At 49.2% G+C, this 17,134-nt stretch overlaps 1 protein-coding gene across 1 annotated transcript in view; it reads left to right on the top strand.

The window, feature by feature from the left end:
* The first annotated feature begins 4,475 nt into the window (after window positions 1-4,475).
* PARVB (parvin beta) overlaps window positions 4,476-17,134 on the top strand; it is a 59,559-nt gene continuing 46,900 nt past the window's right edge. Inside the window, exon 1 of the mRNA XM_084270187.1 lies at window positions 4,476-4,690. Within this exon, the coding sequence (XP_084126313.1) occupies window positions 4,576-4,690 (115 nt within the window). The 5' untranslated portion in view covers window positions 4,476-4,575. The remainder of the gene's footprint in view (window positions 4,691-17,134) is intronic.

Genomic DNA, 17,134 nt, shown 5'->3' with positions numbered 1-17,134 from the left:
ACAGCTTTTTAAAGGCAGCATTACCTGTGATCTGGGGCAAACCTCTCTGAAACAGAGCCAGGCACAAGTGCTGTGACACAGCAGTAACCTTTGAAAAACACCCGGGCTGCTGAGGGAAGAGACGAGCACGTGAGACGAGTATCGTAGTGCTCTGTCGGGACACAGGAACGTGGAGCTGGGCCGATGCGGGATGAGATTCTGTGATCATGCAATCTGCATCAGCTGTCTACTACACATTCAGTGCAGGCAGACCCTTACAGAATCCCTTCTGCATGCTCCATGCAACAGCGGTCATGAGGACGCTTCCTCGTATCCTGCAATACAGCTGGATCAGAACCGAAAGCCATTTGGCAGGTTTGGGACTTGCCAAGGAAAGGGGAAGAGAAGCTGAGGTTGGAACCAATTGTCTTAGGCTGGATTTCCACTTCTTGAAATTGATTTCTGAAATCATGAGAAAGATATTTTGGGAAGGGATGAGAAGGCAGATTTTGTGTTAAGTTTCAGGATAATTTACTGATGAGTGCATAAAGCAAGAAATTACGCTTTAAAAATATAATTCAGACTGCAAATATAGGGCATATTTATCTGGACACCAATTTATCACGAGCCCTTAACGATCTCCAGCATCATCTTGTGTTTGTGCAGCTCCTAAACGTGACAAAGCAGTTATTTTCATTCCAGACAGTGCCATTTACATACTGGGGCTGCATATGGGTCATCCCAGTTACGAAACTGGTTTGCACCCCTCCGAGGCACTATGTGAGCTGAATGAGTGGTATGGTCAACGAAGGGCAGCGTTTTGGGTGCCTGGAGTCTTTGTTGTAGTTTGGCAAGAAGAGGTGAGCACTACTGGTGTGGTCTGGTTTGGTCTGAGGGCTCTAGAGCTACTGGAAGCTGGAAAACGTGCAGAGGACACTGGTGATGTGCCGGTGCCAGGGCATGCCTCCTGTGTACACTCTGTAACAATTCTCCCTGCTCTTCATGCAAACCAAGTGGTGAAGTTGTGCACTCAGATTCGCGTCAGGGGTGAGGAACTGCTCTAATTTGCAGCAGGGCCCACTGTTCCCCAAACTTCTCAATAACAGTGAGGTTACAATATTTTTGGTTTTGCCTGGCTTGTTTTTAGAGAAGTCACACTTCCCTCAGAGAGGTTTTTGTCCAGAACTTCCTGAGACTTTTCTCCTTTGTCACCAATCCATTTTCAAGCTCAGTGTTCCCAGGGCTCCTGTATGGAGAAGCTCAGCAGGGCAGGATGCCTGCTTAGCAGCCTGGCTGGAGCAGGCCAGAAGACACACGGCTGGCAGGCACAGCTTGTGCTGCTTGCCCAGCCAGGGAGAATGACCATTACATTGAAATCCACAGTATATGTCTTATTTGGTGAGATATTTAGATGATGTGGTAAGACCATAACGGTAGTATGAGGCTGGAGGGAATTACGGATGTGGAAATACTGATGAGGAACCCTGGGCCAAGCTCACAGCAGCACAGGGCTTCTCAGGCGTAGAAGCAGCGCTCCCATGCCTTGGTTGCTTTTGCCAGGGATGCACAACGATGCTGCGCGCGACTTCGTACCTCGCTGTGCTTGGGCTGTCAGCAGCTTGAGCAGGGGAACTTCATAAACCTGAAATCGAATCAATTAAAGGCAAATATTAAAAGTAGCTGTAGGTCCTACTCCAAACCTGTGCCTACCCCCCAGTTGTGTGCTTTGAAAGAGTATTTACCTGTTTGCTGCTCTCCTCTTGATTTGCAAAACACAACAGAAATAGAACCTCTGAGGCAAAACTACAGTTCAAGTGCAGAAAGGAACCCAATTAGAGAGACAGGCAAGACTTTTGGTAGCTCTTGTGTTAAATAGTACTTTCAGCAGGGAAAAGCAAAGTATTTTTATACAAAAAAATACAGATTTTACACAAAAATAAACTTATTTTTATACTGATTTTTTTTAATACAACAGGGATAAATTAACTGTGTCTCTAATTTAGAAATCGCTGCACGTTCTGTTAACAGCACTTGCACAGAAATGCAAAGCTCTTAGTGTCTTTTCTTAAAAAGTGCTTTCAGGCAAAATCAAACTGCCTCCTATGCTGTGCTCCTCTCTGCACAAAACGTGGCTTTCCAGTTCAAACACCCTCCTGTTTGGGCTCTCTATTCTGAAGAGCCCTCCACTGCTTCTGTCTCGCTCAATGAAAAGGCATTTTCACTAAATGTGAAGTGTTGCACACCTTTTCCTTCCCTGCAGTGTATGTCCTAGTGTCCCATTCTCAACAGACACGGTGGGATCGTTCCTTGGGCCTGAGACAGGTTCAAGTTGGAGCACAAGGAAGTTCCGCACCAATATGCAGTAGAACTTCTTCACAGTGAGGGTGACAGAGCACTGGGACAGGCTGCCCAGGGGGGTTGTGGAGTCTCCTTCTCTGGAGGCATTCAAGACCCTTCTGGATGCCAACCTGTGCAATATGTCCTAGGGACCCTGCTTGGGCAGGGGGGTTGGACCCAATGATGTCTAGAGATCCCTTCCAACACCTACAATTCTGTGAGCTACCAGCTCCTGCTTGAAGCTCCCTGCCATGCCTGGGCTGGCCAGCTGCACTGCCCCCCCCGAAATGTGCTGCTCTTCTTAAAATGCATTTGAACTTCTGGTATCCCCTGTGCCGGCACTGACAGCAGCAGTACCCCTCCTGTTCTTCTGTACCTACCGTCATTGTAATTGGAAAGCTGGATTAAAATGTGTCAAACCCAGTTTGGCACCTTCCTCTGAAAGCACCAGCATGAGAAAAAAAAAAAAACATTTTAAAAAAAAAAGTGTTCACTCTTGGATGCATTTATAGAGTTGGATTGCCAAAGCATTAATGCCTATTTGAAATAAGCCATCATTCCATCACATATATCCAGCTACAAATTCACAATAATCTTTAGTTCATAGAAGCCTGTGCTGCCATTCAAAAGTGTCTTCCCAGCCCCAGTCACACCACTTCCCTTCCCCCAGCACTTGCACTCTGGTGCCTCTCTGCTCAGTCACCGGAAAGCTGGGCAGGGTGATTTGGGTTTTGGTTTGTTGGGGTTTTTCTGATGGTTAGTTGCCCAAATGCTTGAAAAGCAACAAGCAGCTAGAGGTGAGGTGCAGGAGTAGGTGTTCATGGCAGAGGGGATTAGCTGAGGTTAAATCTCTCGTGAAATTGCACATGCAGAAAAGTCTCTCCACTATCTTGGGCTCTGGATGCGTTGTGTGGTGTTACCTCCATGTCAAGCCAAGCATGAAAATCTGTCCTGTAAACTGGGTGTGTGCATCCTGTGCCAAGTCACACTGAGTGGAATGTGGTTCTTTGTCGGGGCGAGGGCTGCTGACTGAGAAACGCTCACAGGAGCACAGCCAAAGGCATGTGCATGACTCCAGGTGCCCAGTAGTCTCATTAAAGTCAATGGGACCATTGCTGGGGCTTAAAGTTAAGTATGTGCGCAACACTTTACAAGACCAGAGACTAACGCCATAAACTCTTCAGGATCTGTATTTAGAGTGTATTCCACACAGCCCTTATCACGCTCCTGGGTGCTGTAAAATGATAGTAAGAAATTCTCCCCTGTGGGATCAAGACCAACGTCCCGGTTCTGGCCATCTTTGTGTGCGTACATGATGCCTGCGGCAGCGCTCCGAGACCTGGGAGGTGGCGGCCTTGCCCTCTCGGAGGGGCTTGTTGGCCTCGGTACACGTCAAATGTGGAGCCTACGTCCCACTTCACAACTTTTGGGCAAGGGAGGTGCCAAACCTAATGGGCAGCGTGCCAAGAGGAGAAGGCAGGCTAGTCCAACGCAAGAGGTGCTCGGCCGCAAAATTAGGAGGCAAATCTGAAGGTAGGCAGAAAGAAACCGCTGAGCAGAGCCCCGCATGTGTCAGGAGTCTGCCCTCAATCTGGGGCCCCCGCTCTGACCCTCACTCGGGGCTTTGCTTCCCGGCAGTGTTTTTAACCCGCTTTTTTCTCCACCTTCGCGGGTCTAGTCCAGCCGGTCCCTGCGCGTCTGCCGGTGCCTCGGAGCGCCGCAGCCCCCTGCCAGGCTGTCACGGCTCACCCACAGCCGCGGCCCGACCGCCCCCTGCCCCTTATCTCGGCCGTGGTAGCACAGCCGCACGGGGAAAAACAATCGTGCGGCTCTCTACAGGTGGGACACGCCCTCCCCTGGGGTTTCGTTGAGGCCGCTGGCAGCCCGCGGGCTGGGGATTGGCCCCCACCGACTCCCCGCGGCGGACACCGGCCCCCAGCCCCCCGGCGGGAATGGGATGGCCTCGGCGGGCGTGGGGGCGTCTGAGGCGGCGGGGCTGGGTCGGCCCGCCCCCGCGGACTTCCAGGCCGTAGCAGGGCGCTGTGGCCGCCGACAGCGGTTTCCAGCCCGCCCCCTGCCCTCCGTGCGGCTCCAGCTCGCACCCCCGCCTCCCGCTGCCGGCTCTCCCCTTCTCGGTCGCGGCTGGCCGGGTGATTCACCCGCTCCTGGGATTTGTTCGGCTCCGCGGGCCGCTTCAGCACTCGGGCAGGGCAGTGCAGGGCTCGGGCAGGCGCCCCCGATCATCCCCCGGCAAAGCCGATGTCCGCCGCGCCCGTCCGATCCCCGACGCTGCGGCCCCACAGGATGAAGAAAGACGAGTCGTTCCTGGGCAAGCTAGGCGGGACCCTGGCGAGGAAGAAGAAAGCCAAGGAGGGTAAGTTGGCCCGCGAGGAGTGGGGGAAGGAAAGTGCATCCAACCGGCGTGACTTGCAGCGGCTGCCCCGTCCTGTCCTGTCCTGTCCTGTCCCGTCCCGTCTCCCGTCCCTCCAGGGGAAGCTCGCGGTTGGGGGCGGGCAGCAGGCTGCGGGCAGAACCCCGCTTTGTTCGCCAGCGCCACCTGGGGAGGGGGCTGCTGGGGAGGGGCGGTGTGCCTGCTCCCTGCCCCCCGGAGCGGCGGCAGCCCCTGTGGGGTACGGGGCCTCGCCCGCCTCAGCCCGGCCGGGCTGGGGGGGGGCGGTGGCGGCGCGGCGGGAGGGCTCTTAGCGTTCCCTGCGGTGCCCCAAGCGCCGCGGGCGGGTGGTTTGGGGGCGGTTTGGGGGCGGTTGGCCGCAGGGGGAAATGCCGTGAGGTTCCCGTGCCTGGGAGCGACCGGCGCTTCCCGCCGTAGGGTGGTGCGGGGCGGCCGTTCAGCGGGCGTGCGCTGCCGGTTGTTCTCAGGGCAGGCTGAGGGGCTTGGCTGTTCGTACAGTTGCTTTCAGGGTGTCCTTTCCATACTTCTCTGCCTACTGCTGGGAAGAGAACCGCTGAACCTACTTTTTTGCTGTAAAGTAAACCTCTGGTGACTGAGGCGGCTGTGGGTGTTGTTCCTGCTAGCCTGGGAGTTGAGAAGCCATGAGGGAATGATTAAATCCACCCATATTTTGTGCCCAGGCCTGCTTCATCTGTAGGCTTTATGTTGGTGTATATACTTTGCCCAGAGTGGTTCTTAGTAACCGAATGGATTCAGCAAAAGTACCCAGCCCTTGAGCACCAGGATTCTACAGGGGTATACACCTATGCTGGGGTATATTGAGTGTATTTGGGTTGTCACCATCGGCATTCGCCTCATCCTTCAGTGCGGGGAGCCTGGAGAAGCTCCCTCAGCCCAAGCCCTGTCAACTGGCTTTGATGTTGGGGTGTCTCAGGCCCTGCCGGGCACCCACTCCCACCGCCATGTGGGGCAGACGCTTCTGCCCGGATCCGCCTTGGTGCTGCACCCCAGTATGGCCTTCTCGTGTTGTGGGCACGCGTGCGAGGCGTTCTCACAGCCGTCTGATTAAGCTGGAGGCTGTGAGGAGATAGCACCGTTCTCTCACAAGCAACATGACTTTTGGCTTTTATTGAAGATAAGGAGACAGCGTCTTGCCGCTAGACTTTAGATAAAGGCAGTCCAGCCCTGTATACACAAAGTGTGCATTTCTCCTGAGTGTTGTTTCCTCCGAGGACACTGTCCTCTGGCCTCCTCGGCTTCCCTGACTGACCAAATACCAGCTTCTGCAGAGAAACTCTTCCTCTGCGCTAGCCCCAAACTGCTGCTGTCCATTAGCAGGAAAATTGGGTGTCCTTGCTTTAATGCAGTTTCGACTTTCTGGCCTTGGTTTTGTTCTAGTGCTTGATGGGTGTAGGGCAGGGATGTAATGTGAGTTTCAGCTGGCTGTTGAGCGTGCACATGTTTTACCCATATTGAGTCTATAAATTGCCAGCAGCATTTAGAAAGCAGCTTTTTAATATTTAAAAATAAAGTATTTGGCCTCAAAACCTGGCTCAAGGAAATTGCTTCCTTTTCCTTCTCCTGACTGTTTTGGTGTGGCTTACTGCTATTTCCTTTATTATCTATTTTTAATCAAGCTTCTGCGACATGGTTCTTCTGAGGAGCAGCAGAAGTGGTCATGCTTTCCTGATGAGCTCATTGGCTTCTGAAGGAAAATGGTGGAGAAAACTCATCTCCGTCTGGGGATGCCGACCACATGCTCCGAAGGAGCGTGTTTCATTCGAAGGTGACTTAAAAGCTTAAACAGGTTAGCAGCACTCCTTCTTAAATGAGATGTTTTGACGCTGCTCGTCGATGTTTCTGAGGCGACTGCTTTTGGCAGGGACTGCTTGCTCGTTTTGCTGAGTTTTTTCATTATTTTGCCTATTCTTGTGGCCACAGCTCCTCTTGGCGGTGGAAGGGCCCGTTTTGGGTAGTGCCCTTGGCACTCCATGGGGAACTGCTGCTGCAGCAACGCAAAGCGCAGTGGTCACGCTTCTGTCTGTCTGGTGGGGAGGAAACCAAAACATGATTCACCTTTTAGTTTGAGTATTCCTTCCAGCCTGAAAATGTGAAGGGAGAAGAGACTGTTGGCGAGCCTGTTGGGTGTGACATGCCTGCCTGTGCACAGTGCTGTGAGGCTGCTGGCAGCTGAGGCCCTTCGTGGTAAGGCAAAATGGCTCACTACCCTTCTATGTTTTCCTTTGTTGGAAGTTTTAAGGCCTGAGGAAGGCATGTTTTGTCCTTTGCCTAGTGGGATAGCTCTCGAATGCAAGCTGTCCAGACTATGGCTGTGAAACTGGAGGCGGCCAAGGTCTAAGCAGTAGTGAGGTGGCACCAGTGCCTCTGGGGAGAGAGGCTGGTCTGTGGCTTGTGGTAGGACCTGGGTGGCTGTGGGAGCAAACTTAAAGGCTAGAAATGAAATCATAGATTCATAGAATGGTTTGGGTTGGAAGGGACCTCAAAGACTGTCCAGTTCCAACTTCATGCCATGGGCAGGGACACCCTTCACTAGACCAGGCTATCCGAAGCCCCATCAGGCCTGGTCTTGAACACTGCCAGGGATGTGGGGCAGTCACAGCTTCTCTGGGCAGCCTGTGCCAGTGTCTCACCACCCTTTCAAGGAAGAATTTCTTCCTAAATCTACCCCCTTGCAGCTTAAAGCTGGTACCCCTTGTCCTATCACTACACTCCCTGATAAACAGCTCCTCTCCAGCTTTCCCTAGGCCCATTCAGGTACTTGAATGCTGCTTAAAGGTCTCCCTGGAGCCTTCTCCAGGCCGAACAAGCCTAACTCTGTCAGAAGTAAATTGGAAGCATATCTGAGTGGCATTCCTTGGATGAGTTGATAGACCGTATAGAATCCCTGTGGTCAAATCTTCCTGCGTGCTTGGGAACGGCTCTGCCCTGGGGGGATTCTTTCCCTGCCTCCCCGCAGTTTCTGCTGGTTTTCTCTGAGGGCACCAGCAGAGGTCAGTGATCTTCCCGAGTAAGTGCTGCACTCTCCACCAACTGTTCTCCACAGCAGCAAGTTGAAGTGTTGGGTGCTGCTGTGTCGCAGCCAGAAATCATTCTTGCCTCCTCTCCCTCTAACAGCATGCAAAGCAAGCAAGCTGGAGAGCCCTTTATACGTCTTGCTGTCTCTGCCTGCCTTTTCTGTCGTGGTGTGAATAACGGGCCTGCTATCACCAGCTCGGCTGCATTCACAGAAACACGTTTAACCTGGTCTGTGCAAGGCTTCTAATCCTGTTATATTTATCCTTGCTGTCTTTGTGTGCAACTTGTGAGCCACACAGCCCGGAGAGCCGTACAATGACAATGGGGAAGTTTTTGTTGGTTGCTTAGGCTGTTTTTTTAATCATGGGTTGCAGCCATGTCATAAATAACTATAATGTGTGGCCACCAACCCATGCACAACTAATTATTTCTTTTTGCTTGATAACTGCTTTCTAACACGCTGCAATCTATTTTTAGAGGGGTTATATTGGGAGAGGAGTGTTTATTAGGTTTATCGAGGCAGCCAGTGTAAGCTCATACCGCTGCTTTATGACAGGAGGATAAAGAAGGTTTCTAGGTCCTCTGGCAATAACCACTGTGGCAGTATTCAAAGTGTGTAGCATAGCATGTAAACAGCTTTGCTGCCACTCTTGCTCTAGCAGCATGGCATGACATAGTGCTTTGGAAGTGGGTGCCGATAGGTGAGGCAGGGTTAAGTTTTCAGGTCACATTCCTCAGTACTTTATGTCAAATTCTATAGGTTGCTTAACGGTTTGAAGATTTCTACCTCCAGCCTCTGCTTTACGCTGTTACACCTTTTATTTACATTTCTGAGTTTTTATGACTGAACTGACTCACTCGGCAGCCCTGACTTAAGATAAACAGCTGCCACCGTCCTTCATGGGGAGGCTGTTTTTACCCTGGTTTCCTATGGAAGTAAGGGTGGGTGATCTCACTGTCTGTTAGGCTCCTCCCTTCCTCTTCCTTCACAGGAATATTTTTAACCCATCGTTTGGCAAAAAATGCCCCTGAGAGAAAAACTACTGGTCTTAAGGATTATTAAGTGACTGCAGATCGTGTCAAAATGGGTCGCAGATGGACATAGAAAGACCTTAGCGGAGTCCTGCAGCAAGAAAACCTGCAGATGAGCTCAACCTTACTAGAAAGCCCATGTGGGAGGGACATGGCTGGAGGAAGGATCCATGTATGGACAGAGCACAGCATGGGGATCTGTGTTCTTAATCTTACAGCCAGCCATGACGCACATCCTCAGAGAAGTGAGATGTGATAGTTCCAGTGCTCGTGCAACCACTTGGTTTTTATTCACTCCCCCGACCCCATAAGCCTATGTGGACAACCGCAAAGATCTAAGTTTTCCTGATGTTACTGTGACATGGCTCTGTCTTGGTGCATCTTGAGCTTTCAAGGTGTGCCACATCTGTGATGTGATAAGTGAATTTACCACGCCTGTTCAGGAGCTCCCAAATCCCCTTTAAATACCTTAGGAAACCATTTGGATGCTGGTGAGCCCATAGCAGGGTACGGTTTGTAAGCGAGGTGATCCCTTAGCTGCTTTTCAGACCCTTTGGAAGATCCTGCTTCAGACAGTGCTGTGTTTCATCTCTGTCTGTAAAAGGAAACTTCAAAAAAAAAAGCTCCCTTTTCCCATCAGTCCAGTGATATCTTTGTACTGAGATAAAGGAGGGGGGTGCTGCAAGCTTCACGCCTGGCCCACTTGGAAAGCTTTGTTTCCTTTTCCTCACAACACCCTAAGTGTGAAAGATCTGGGCAGCAGGTTTTTGGCTAAATAAAATAAACCTCCTATTATTGTATCTCTGTGTGTGTATATATATAGCCCATATGGTGGAGTCAGTGAGGGAAATACAAGGGACTTAATTGCTTAGTGTTGTTTCTCGGTGACGCCCTCGAGGGTGGGCATAGAGGTGAGAAGCGCTGCAGGAAGGGGCACTTTATTGTCTCTGATGAAATCAGTAGGAGGTGGGGGAAGAAGGAGAGGGATGGCAGTGCTGCAGAGGGCATAATTATTGCTGTAATACGAAGGTTTTATGCATATCAGGGGAGGCTAAAGGATTGTTCTTGGGGTCTGGCCTGACAGTGAGGTGATGTGGCAGTGAGGAGTTTGTGGTCACACCTGCCTGCAGGCACATACAGTTTGGTCAATAGCTTGGTAGGTGGGTACCTCGCTGGATGGCAAGGTTTTTCCTCCCAGGGGAGGGTGGCAGTTGTTGCCTCTGTTTTGCAGGGAGGAAAGTGGAGGCTGAGGAAGTGAAGGGATTTGTTCAAGGTTGCAAGCCAGTGACAAAGCCAGGGAAAGAAACTGTTCTCTTTTGAGTTGTCTATGGTGCCATGATCCTCAGGCAAAGGTGCTGCATAATCTGTCCATTTCCCACAGCTCTGCACATGCTAAAACTCGTCTCTGTATAGTTCAGGTGGGATTGGTCATGCTGCCCAATCCACTTTGGCTTTCTGAAGGGAAGAACATGGGGAAATAAGCTCAAAAGCAGAATTAAATTGGAGGAAGCAATTTCTTTATCATTCCTTTGAAATTTATGAGGTAGCTTGTGCAGGTGATGGACCTCTTTTCCCTCCAGATAACAAAAACTAGATCTACTTCATTACCTTTGTATTGATGAGCACATCTGTAGCCTGTAAGGCATCCCCTAGAACTGGATAGGAGAAATGAAGTTGCTTAGAAAATAGATCTAATCTTTTATCTTAATATGGTATACTGAAAATAGTTAAAATCTCTTTTTAATGCTGTCTGTTTTTCAGTCTCCAGAGGTGTATCTGTGTAAACAGACTGCAAAAAGTTGAATTTCTCTGTGTGCTGCACCTTTGCTCTGCCCACTGCCTCACGGCTGTTTGGGACTTCTAACAAATGTATTTATCTCTAAAACGATGTGGAAAGGTGCCTGTTCAGTAGATCCTAAAAAGATGTGAAGTTGTAAGTCATCCTTAACTCAATCTTTGTTCACCTTGGAAGTGTCATTCCTGTTGGTAGTATTGTTCACACCCAGGATTTGTCCTGGTCACAGCCGTTCCTGCCTGTTGCAGATTGCAGTTCACCCTGGCTGTGCCCACGTATCCTTATAAACTGGTGCTGGAGGAATAATTGGTCAAAACTCTCTGATGTGGAAGAACTGTGACGTTGGCATGAACTGGTGCCCAGAAAGCTCGGGGTGGAGGTGCGCTACTGCTGCGGTGCCTCACGCTAGCTGTTGTCCAGAGGCGTATCTGTGTTCCTGGCTAGTGGAGAAGGGCCAGGGAGCTTGCAGGGTGCTGGCTGGGCCTCTTGTCGGGTGTTTCTTGCCCAATGGGAAACTTCATGAGCAAATCTGCCTCTCACAGACCCCTTGAAGTGCAATCTGAGATAAACTTCAACTGGTTACTTCTTACTGTCTCCTGACCTGATACTCAACAAATATTTAAGGCTCTTCCTTCCAACAGGCAGGTACCCCCATCTTAATTTACTTTCCGTGCTCGTAGTATGTGGCACTGATGAAGAGATGGAGAAAAAAATACAAAGTATGTAGAGTCTAATTCTGTTCACAGAAGTACATTTGCTGCAGTCTGAGAAGATACTTGGCTGGGGAGATGTGTTTGTAATGGGCTGCTGCTGCTGAAATACCCAAACAGAAGGTGAGATGGGTGCTGTTTAAGCAGAATTACTTGCTTTTTGAGAGAGGACTTTGCATGTAATTATATTGAAGCTACACACTGTTCCAGATATGTGTATATATCCATGGAAGCCATACGCAAATTCAGGTTTAATGTATTATCCTTTCTACTACTAATTTGAACAGACACCCCTAAATTTCCCATTGGAACTCGTGTATCCTAATTGCTGAGTTTCTCTTGCAGGACTCAAGCATAGCTCTGACAAGCTCTGGTTTCAGCCTTGCTAAGCACAGGGTCAGTTTGGGTTCTAACCCTGTGTTCTGTTCTGGCAAAAGCTGTACCCTGTGGATACAGCTTTTGTCAATGTCTCAACCAAAAAGAACTTTACATGCACTGAACTCATCCTTTTAATAGTGTAATAAGCCCCATATATTTCTCCTAAAACTGCAGCTAGGCTAGGATGGTTCACCCAACACCACTTCAGGCACAGTCTTGGTGAGACAGTGGAGTTTTGAATTAAAGCTGGAAGTTTTCTTCAAGATGGGATGCAGCAAGATAATGAAACATTGCTGTAGCTCTTCAGTAGTGGATTGAAGAAAGTTACTTTTAAGAAGAACAGACATTATAAAGTTATTTTCAGGGTTGCAATCATTAAAATGAAATTAATGGTCAGAACAGTGTTGTGTTGCATCATCAAACCTTAGCAAGGTGGTTTTCAAGGTGGGGTGGGAGGTGGAGGAAAGTGTGGCATGCCTTGTGGTGAGGAGAAGGAAGGTGGAAGAGAAGGAGGGGCAGAGCAAGCTGCGGGAGAGCCTGCTTTTCAGGGGCCTCTTCCAGGCCTCCCACAGGAGGAGCACTGGATCCTGGGACCACTGCTGCAGGACGGGGCTTGGTGGTGGTGCATGCCATCCCCACTGCGTCAGGAGGGATCTAAGCCAGCAGCTTGCATGTGGGTGACAGTGACCCCCCCATTTATCTTTGGGGGTGGGTTGAGCATGGAGGCAAAGTGTGAACAGGAGTGTCTGTTGCACAACTCAGTGACCAGGTGATCTCCCTAGGGCGAAGCATACTCTGCTCAGTTACAGACTTCCTAACTCGTACTCTCCCGTTGGCCAAGTAGAAAGCTGAAACCCCAGATCTGTGACTCCTGTTGTGTATGTCTAGTTCAGCTGGGAAAGTATTACGGCTAACATACGTGGTTTCAGGGGTTTGTAATTCGAATCCGGTTAAGTCTTGCTCTGAAAACCAGATGTGGAGAGAACATGCACACCTGGCAGCCTGCAGTGGCCGAGAGCAGTGGCTCCGTGCTCTTTGGGCCCTTAAATCACTGACACTTTCTCACGGAGGAACATACATCTGCACAGCCGAGCTTCTAATTAGAAACCCTGTACACAGGGCTTGGTTCCACACACCCGCTGCAAGACCCCTCCCCAGAGCCCTGAGGCTGAGAGGGGTGGCCATCGAGTGGGATTCTGGTTTTGGCTTTGCTAGTGATGAACAACAGGATCTTTGGGAATTCTGGTCTGCCTCTCCATGTTAAAAAAGGCTCCATTGCAAATCCCTGAAACCTGTCTGGCAATCAGATATAAACTCTTCCTGCTTTAGTACTTCTTTCGTTGCGTGGTTGAACCATAACAAAATCCACTAAAAAAGCAATAGTGCATTTTCCATTATAGCTGCCATATGGCCTTATTGCTAACTTTTAATTAGCTGAGATGGTTGCATACAGAATTTATTTGGAATAAGGAAGGAGACTCTTGAGAGCTAGATGAGGAGGAGAGCTATTCTGATCCCTGCACAGAGGCATGGTGTCTTTTTTACCATCTTTAAATAGAAAAATGTGTAATCCTCAGAAAGTGTCTTTCCACTAGGTCTGTTTGGCATATGCATGTGTGTGTGTTATTAAACAGATGCAGACACTTCTGTCATTTTAAAATAGAATAGTGTTGTTTGCTCTCTGGCTTGCTTAGTCCACCAGATGGATTTAGAGGCTTTGTAAAATCGACAAGAGTTTTTTTAGAAATGGTAGAATAGGGAGAAAGTACCAGGGCAGCCAGGCTTCCATTTTCTGCTGATTATTCCTCTCAGGAATAGGGCTCTCAAATTGTCTCTGGGGGTTACTGTTTGCTTGCTTCCCTGTGTATGGCTCCCAGTATTGTTACAGTGAATTGGTTCTGCTGGAAAATCAGGCAGACTGCAAGAACGCTAACACTAAAGATAAATCTTGGGTCCATGCTGAATTTGGTCTGACAGGGATCTTGACTCTCTAATTAGGTAATTAAATAAGCGTGTATAATGGAGCCCTGTCATTGGGAAACTGGATTTTAATTGGGTGCAGGGTTCCGTGCTGCAAGTGGTCCTGCGGTGCCAGTGATGATTCTCTGGAGCAAACCAGGTCTGCTGCCTCTGTAGCAGATGTGATGCTCTCTGCCACACCAACTCACAGGGCTTTTTTTCCTTTTTGCATGTGGAAGGGGAGAAGCAGTCAAGACTGACCTCATCTAATGTGGCAGTAGTCCAGCTTCAAGCTGCACCTTGGTAGGTCCTTCCAAGAAACATTTTTTTTCCCCAAGGGCTCTCATCAGGGAGAGAGATAGATGGTAATGGGAAAGGAAGAGGGGCTGGCCTTCCCCACTCTCTGCTGTGTAATTGAGGAATAAAGGTATATATTTGTTTCTGTGACATGTTCAGAATAACTGGGTGCTTGTGAGCTTTTCCTCTGGCTGACTGACTGCTCCCAGAGTATTTGTTTCCCTCCTGACTGCTTACGATGTGCTTAATTAGACTGCTGTCTAGAAAACGCTCACTTTTACTGCAGCATTGCAGCTGTAGCTGCATTAACACGGCGAGGGGCCATAGTTTAAATCATCACCTTGGATCCTCAGTATCATTTAGCTTCGTATCATTTGGTTTAAAACAACTGAACCATGGTGGGTGTTGCTCTGTTGACATCAGCAGTAAGAGCAATAAAGTGGCTAGGGAGCTATGCATGAGGAAGCCGTGACTCTGACATTTAAGGTGTGTGCTTGTTTTATAGTATCTTTCCAACTGTATATTTCTGATCCTTTAATTCCTGTCATTTACATGTTGCCAAACAGATCTCCAGTCCCAAGGTTTGCTAAGCTAGTTCAGCACCTGGTAAAAAGCCTTTCTCCATCAGCTCTTTAACTGGGGGGGTGAGGAACATGTGTGGTTTTTCTTTTCTGCGGGCAAACTGGTGAAATAGTCATTTTTAATGAGTGACTTTTCCTCCCAGGAATGGCATTACGTGCAGATGCCATACCACCCAGAGTGCTGGTTGAAGGTGTCCTCACTGGGTTCCTTCTTTCGCTCAACAGATGTGTGTTTGATCCAGTGGCTGGTGAGAGGTTTCTCCAAGAATGCAAGCGCAGTTACTGTGAAACCTGGGGAATTCTGCTTTTGTGCTGAAGGCATGGGTGACTGGCACTGTTGTTCCAGGGAGACCAAGCAATGTGGTATGTTGCAGCATAGACACCAGATGATTCTGTGGAGTGGTACTGAGACTGTGAAAGATTTCGTATCTGTTACATGGGAAGACTTAAAACAGAGTAACTGATTGCCTGCAAGACAAAGGGGAGGAAGAAAGATCCTGGTGGCTGCCTGTGGCACTGCCCTTGTGTCATGTGATCTGTTTGTCTCCCGGCCTGTCCTGATTAACGCCTTCATCAGTGGCCTGGAGGAGGTGATGGAGTGCACGCTTGTACAGCTTGCAGATGACACCAAACCAGGTGCCTAGCTCATGCACTTGAGGTCACGGCTGACAGGTAGGGAAATACAGACTGGCAGGAGAAATGGGATGGCAGGAACCTTCTGAAAGCCAACAAGAACAAGTGAGAAGTCTTGTGCACAGCAAAGAAGAGCCTCCTGCATTGATATGAGCTGGAAGCTGCCTCCTGTGGGGGAGCGCAGCTCTGCTGGAAGGGCCCTGGTGGGCATTGAGCTGGCTGTGGGCTAACAGTGTGCCACTGCTGTGATGAAGACCGACTATATCCCGGGCTGTAGTAGCAGAAGCACAGCCAGTAGATTGAGCAAAGTGAGTATTGCCCTCTACTCAGCACTCCCCAGCTGATGTACTGTGTAGTTTGAGCCTCCTCAGTTTAAGAAAGATGTAGCTAAACTGGAGCACCATCAGCAGTGGGCCACCAGTATGGTGGCTGGAGCGCTTGTCCTGTGAGGAGGGCTGAGGGAACTGAGTTGTTCACACTATGGAAGAGACTGTCTCAGGGAGGTATTTAGTAAGCAGTCTGATGTTACCTATGAGGACATTATTGAGAAGATGGGGCCAGGTTCTTCACTGTTGTGTGTCGTAGAGGAGAGATGAGAAGTTTATGTGGAAATGAATGAGGTTCAGTCTGGACAAAGGGAGAAACTTTTTCATGCCTGGGACTGTGAAGCAGTGGGACAGGATGTCTGGAGAGTTTGTACAGCCTTTGTTCCTGGAGGTTTTAAGATGTGACATAATAAAGCCCTGAGCAACGTGGTCTGATTTCAGAGCTGACCCTGCTTTGAGGAGGAGATTCAGCTAGAGACCTCCTGAGATCCTTTCTATCCAGGACTGTCTAATGATCTTATGCAGCTCCCTGGCAGCTTAGACCCATCAAAAGCTAGAGCAGGAACACTTCTTAAACAGTGTGAAACCTGTGTGCATGATTTGTGAGCATGTGAATACAAGGGACAGCAGGTCTGTTCTTCTCATTAGGGCGCTTTTACTGGTTTTGCACTGATGTAAAAGTTTGGGGTTTTTTTCTTTTGGTCTTTTTTGCCTGTCTAACCTTTCAGTGAGGAGGAAAGCATGGATTCCACTGGGCTGCTGCTCTGGCTACTTCTTAGTGAGAGTGAGTGGAGAGGCTGTGTAGTTAGAAAGCTATTTTTGGGACTGACTGGTAGCGGAGCTTGAAAGTCTCTAAGCTGTCTAGTGCCACTGAAACACCATCTTCTCTAGCTCATAGGACCTGGTACTACCAGTGCAAAGGCTTTAAAAGAGGCCACAGAAAGCTAGAACTGCAAATCATGTAAAGCTTTGGCGTGCTAAGTGAACAAAAAGACCTGCAGCCATTGTTAGTTGATGCTCGGTGAAACGTGACATTTTCTTGTACTTTGGACTCGTTTTGATTTGATTTTTGGGCTGGCTGTTGTTTTGCATTTTATTATCCCTTGAGGTCTGTGTTTGGGAGACTGGAGTGGAATTGTAGATGGAGACCTGAGCTACACTTTTCACTACGTGGTCTGCAGCAGCTTTGTTAGGACGCAGTGTTTTCAATTCCTTACTTAAACCTGGCAGAGTGAAACATCTGAATGCTTTTATGGCAGTTGCTATCTTCACTGTACCTTCCCCTTATGGACTGGTTTGGGTTTTTCTTATGTGACTGTGGGTTCTTGAGTTCCTGAGTTTCTTTTACTGTGTGGTCTGTAGTGCTTATCACTGAAGTGCTTGTCTTGGCAGGCTCCTGTGCTGTTCAGAGCAACTAACATCATTTTCTACCCGTGACTTGTCTGGAAACCACTGAGAAAACTTCACTTTGTGTTTTGCAGCGTCTGCATGTATAGTGAGATATTTCAGTTCATTTTCCATATGCTGGTTTACTGCCCTGGGTGGAGGTAGGACAGAGGGAAGGTAGAACTGGGCGTGAGCAGCTTCGATATAGAGGGTGTGTAGAAAGGTCTGTGTGTTGGGTGTTTAGGTTAAAGTTTCTAGTCAGGAACTTCTCCCTC

This window comes from Gallinula chloropus (assembly GCF_964237585.1).
Source record: "Gallinula chloropus genome assembly, chromosome: 1".
Classification (NCBI taxonomy): Eukaryota; Metazoa; Chordata; class Aves; order Gruiformes; family Rallidae; genus Gallinula; species Gallinula chloropus.
The sequence above is the reverse complement of the archived record's forward strand: the minus strand, read 5'-3'. Positions and strand labels throughout refer to the sequence as shown.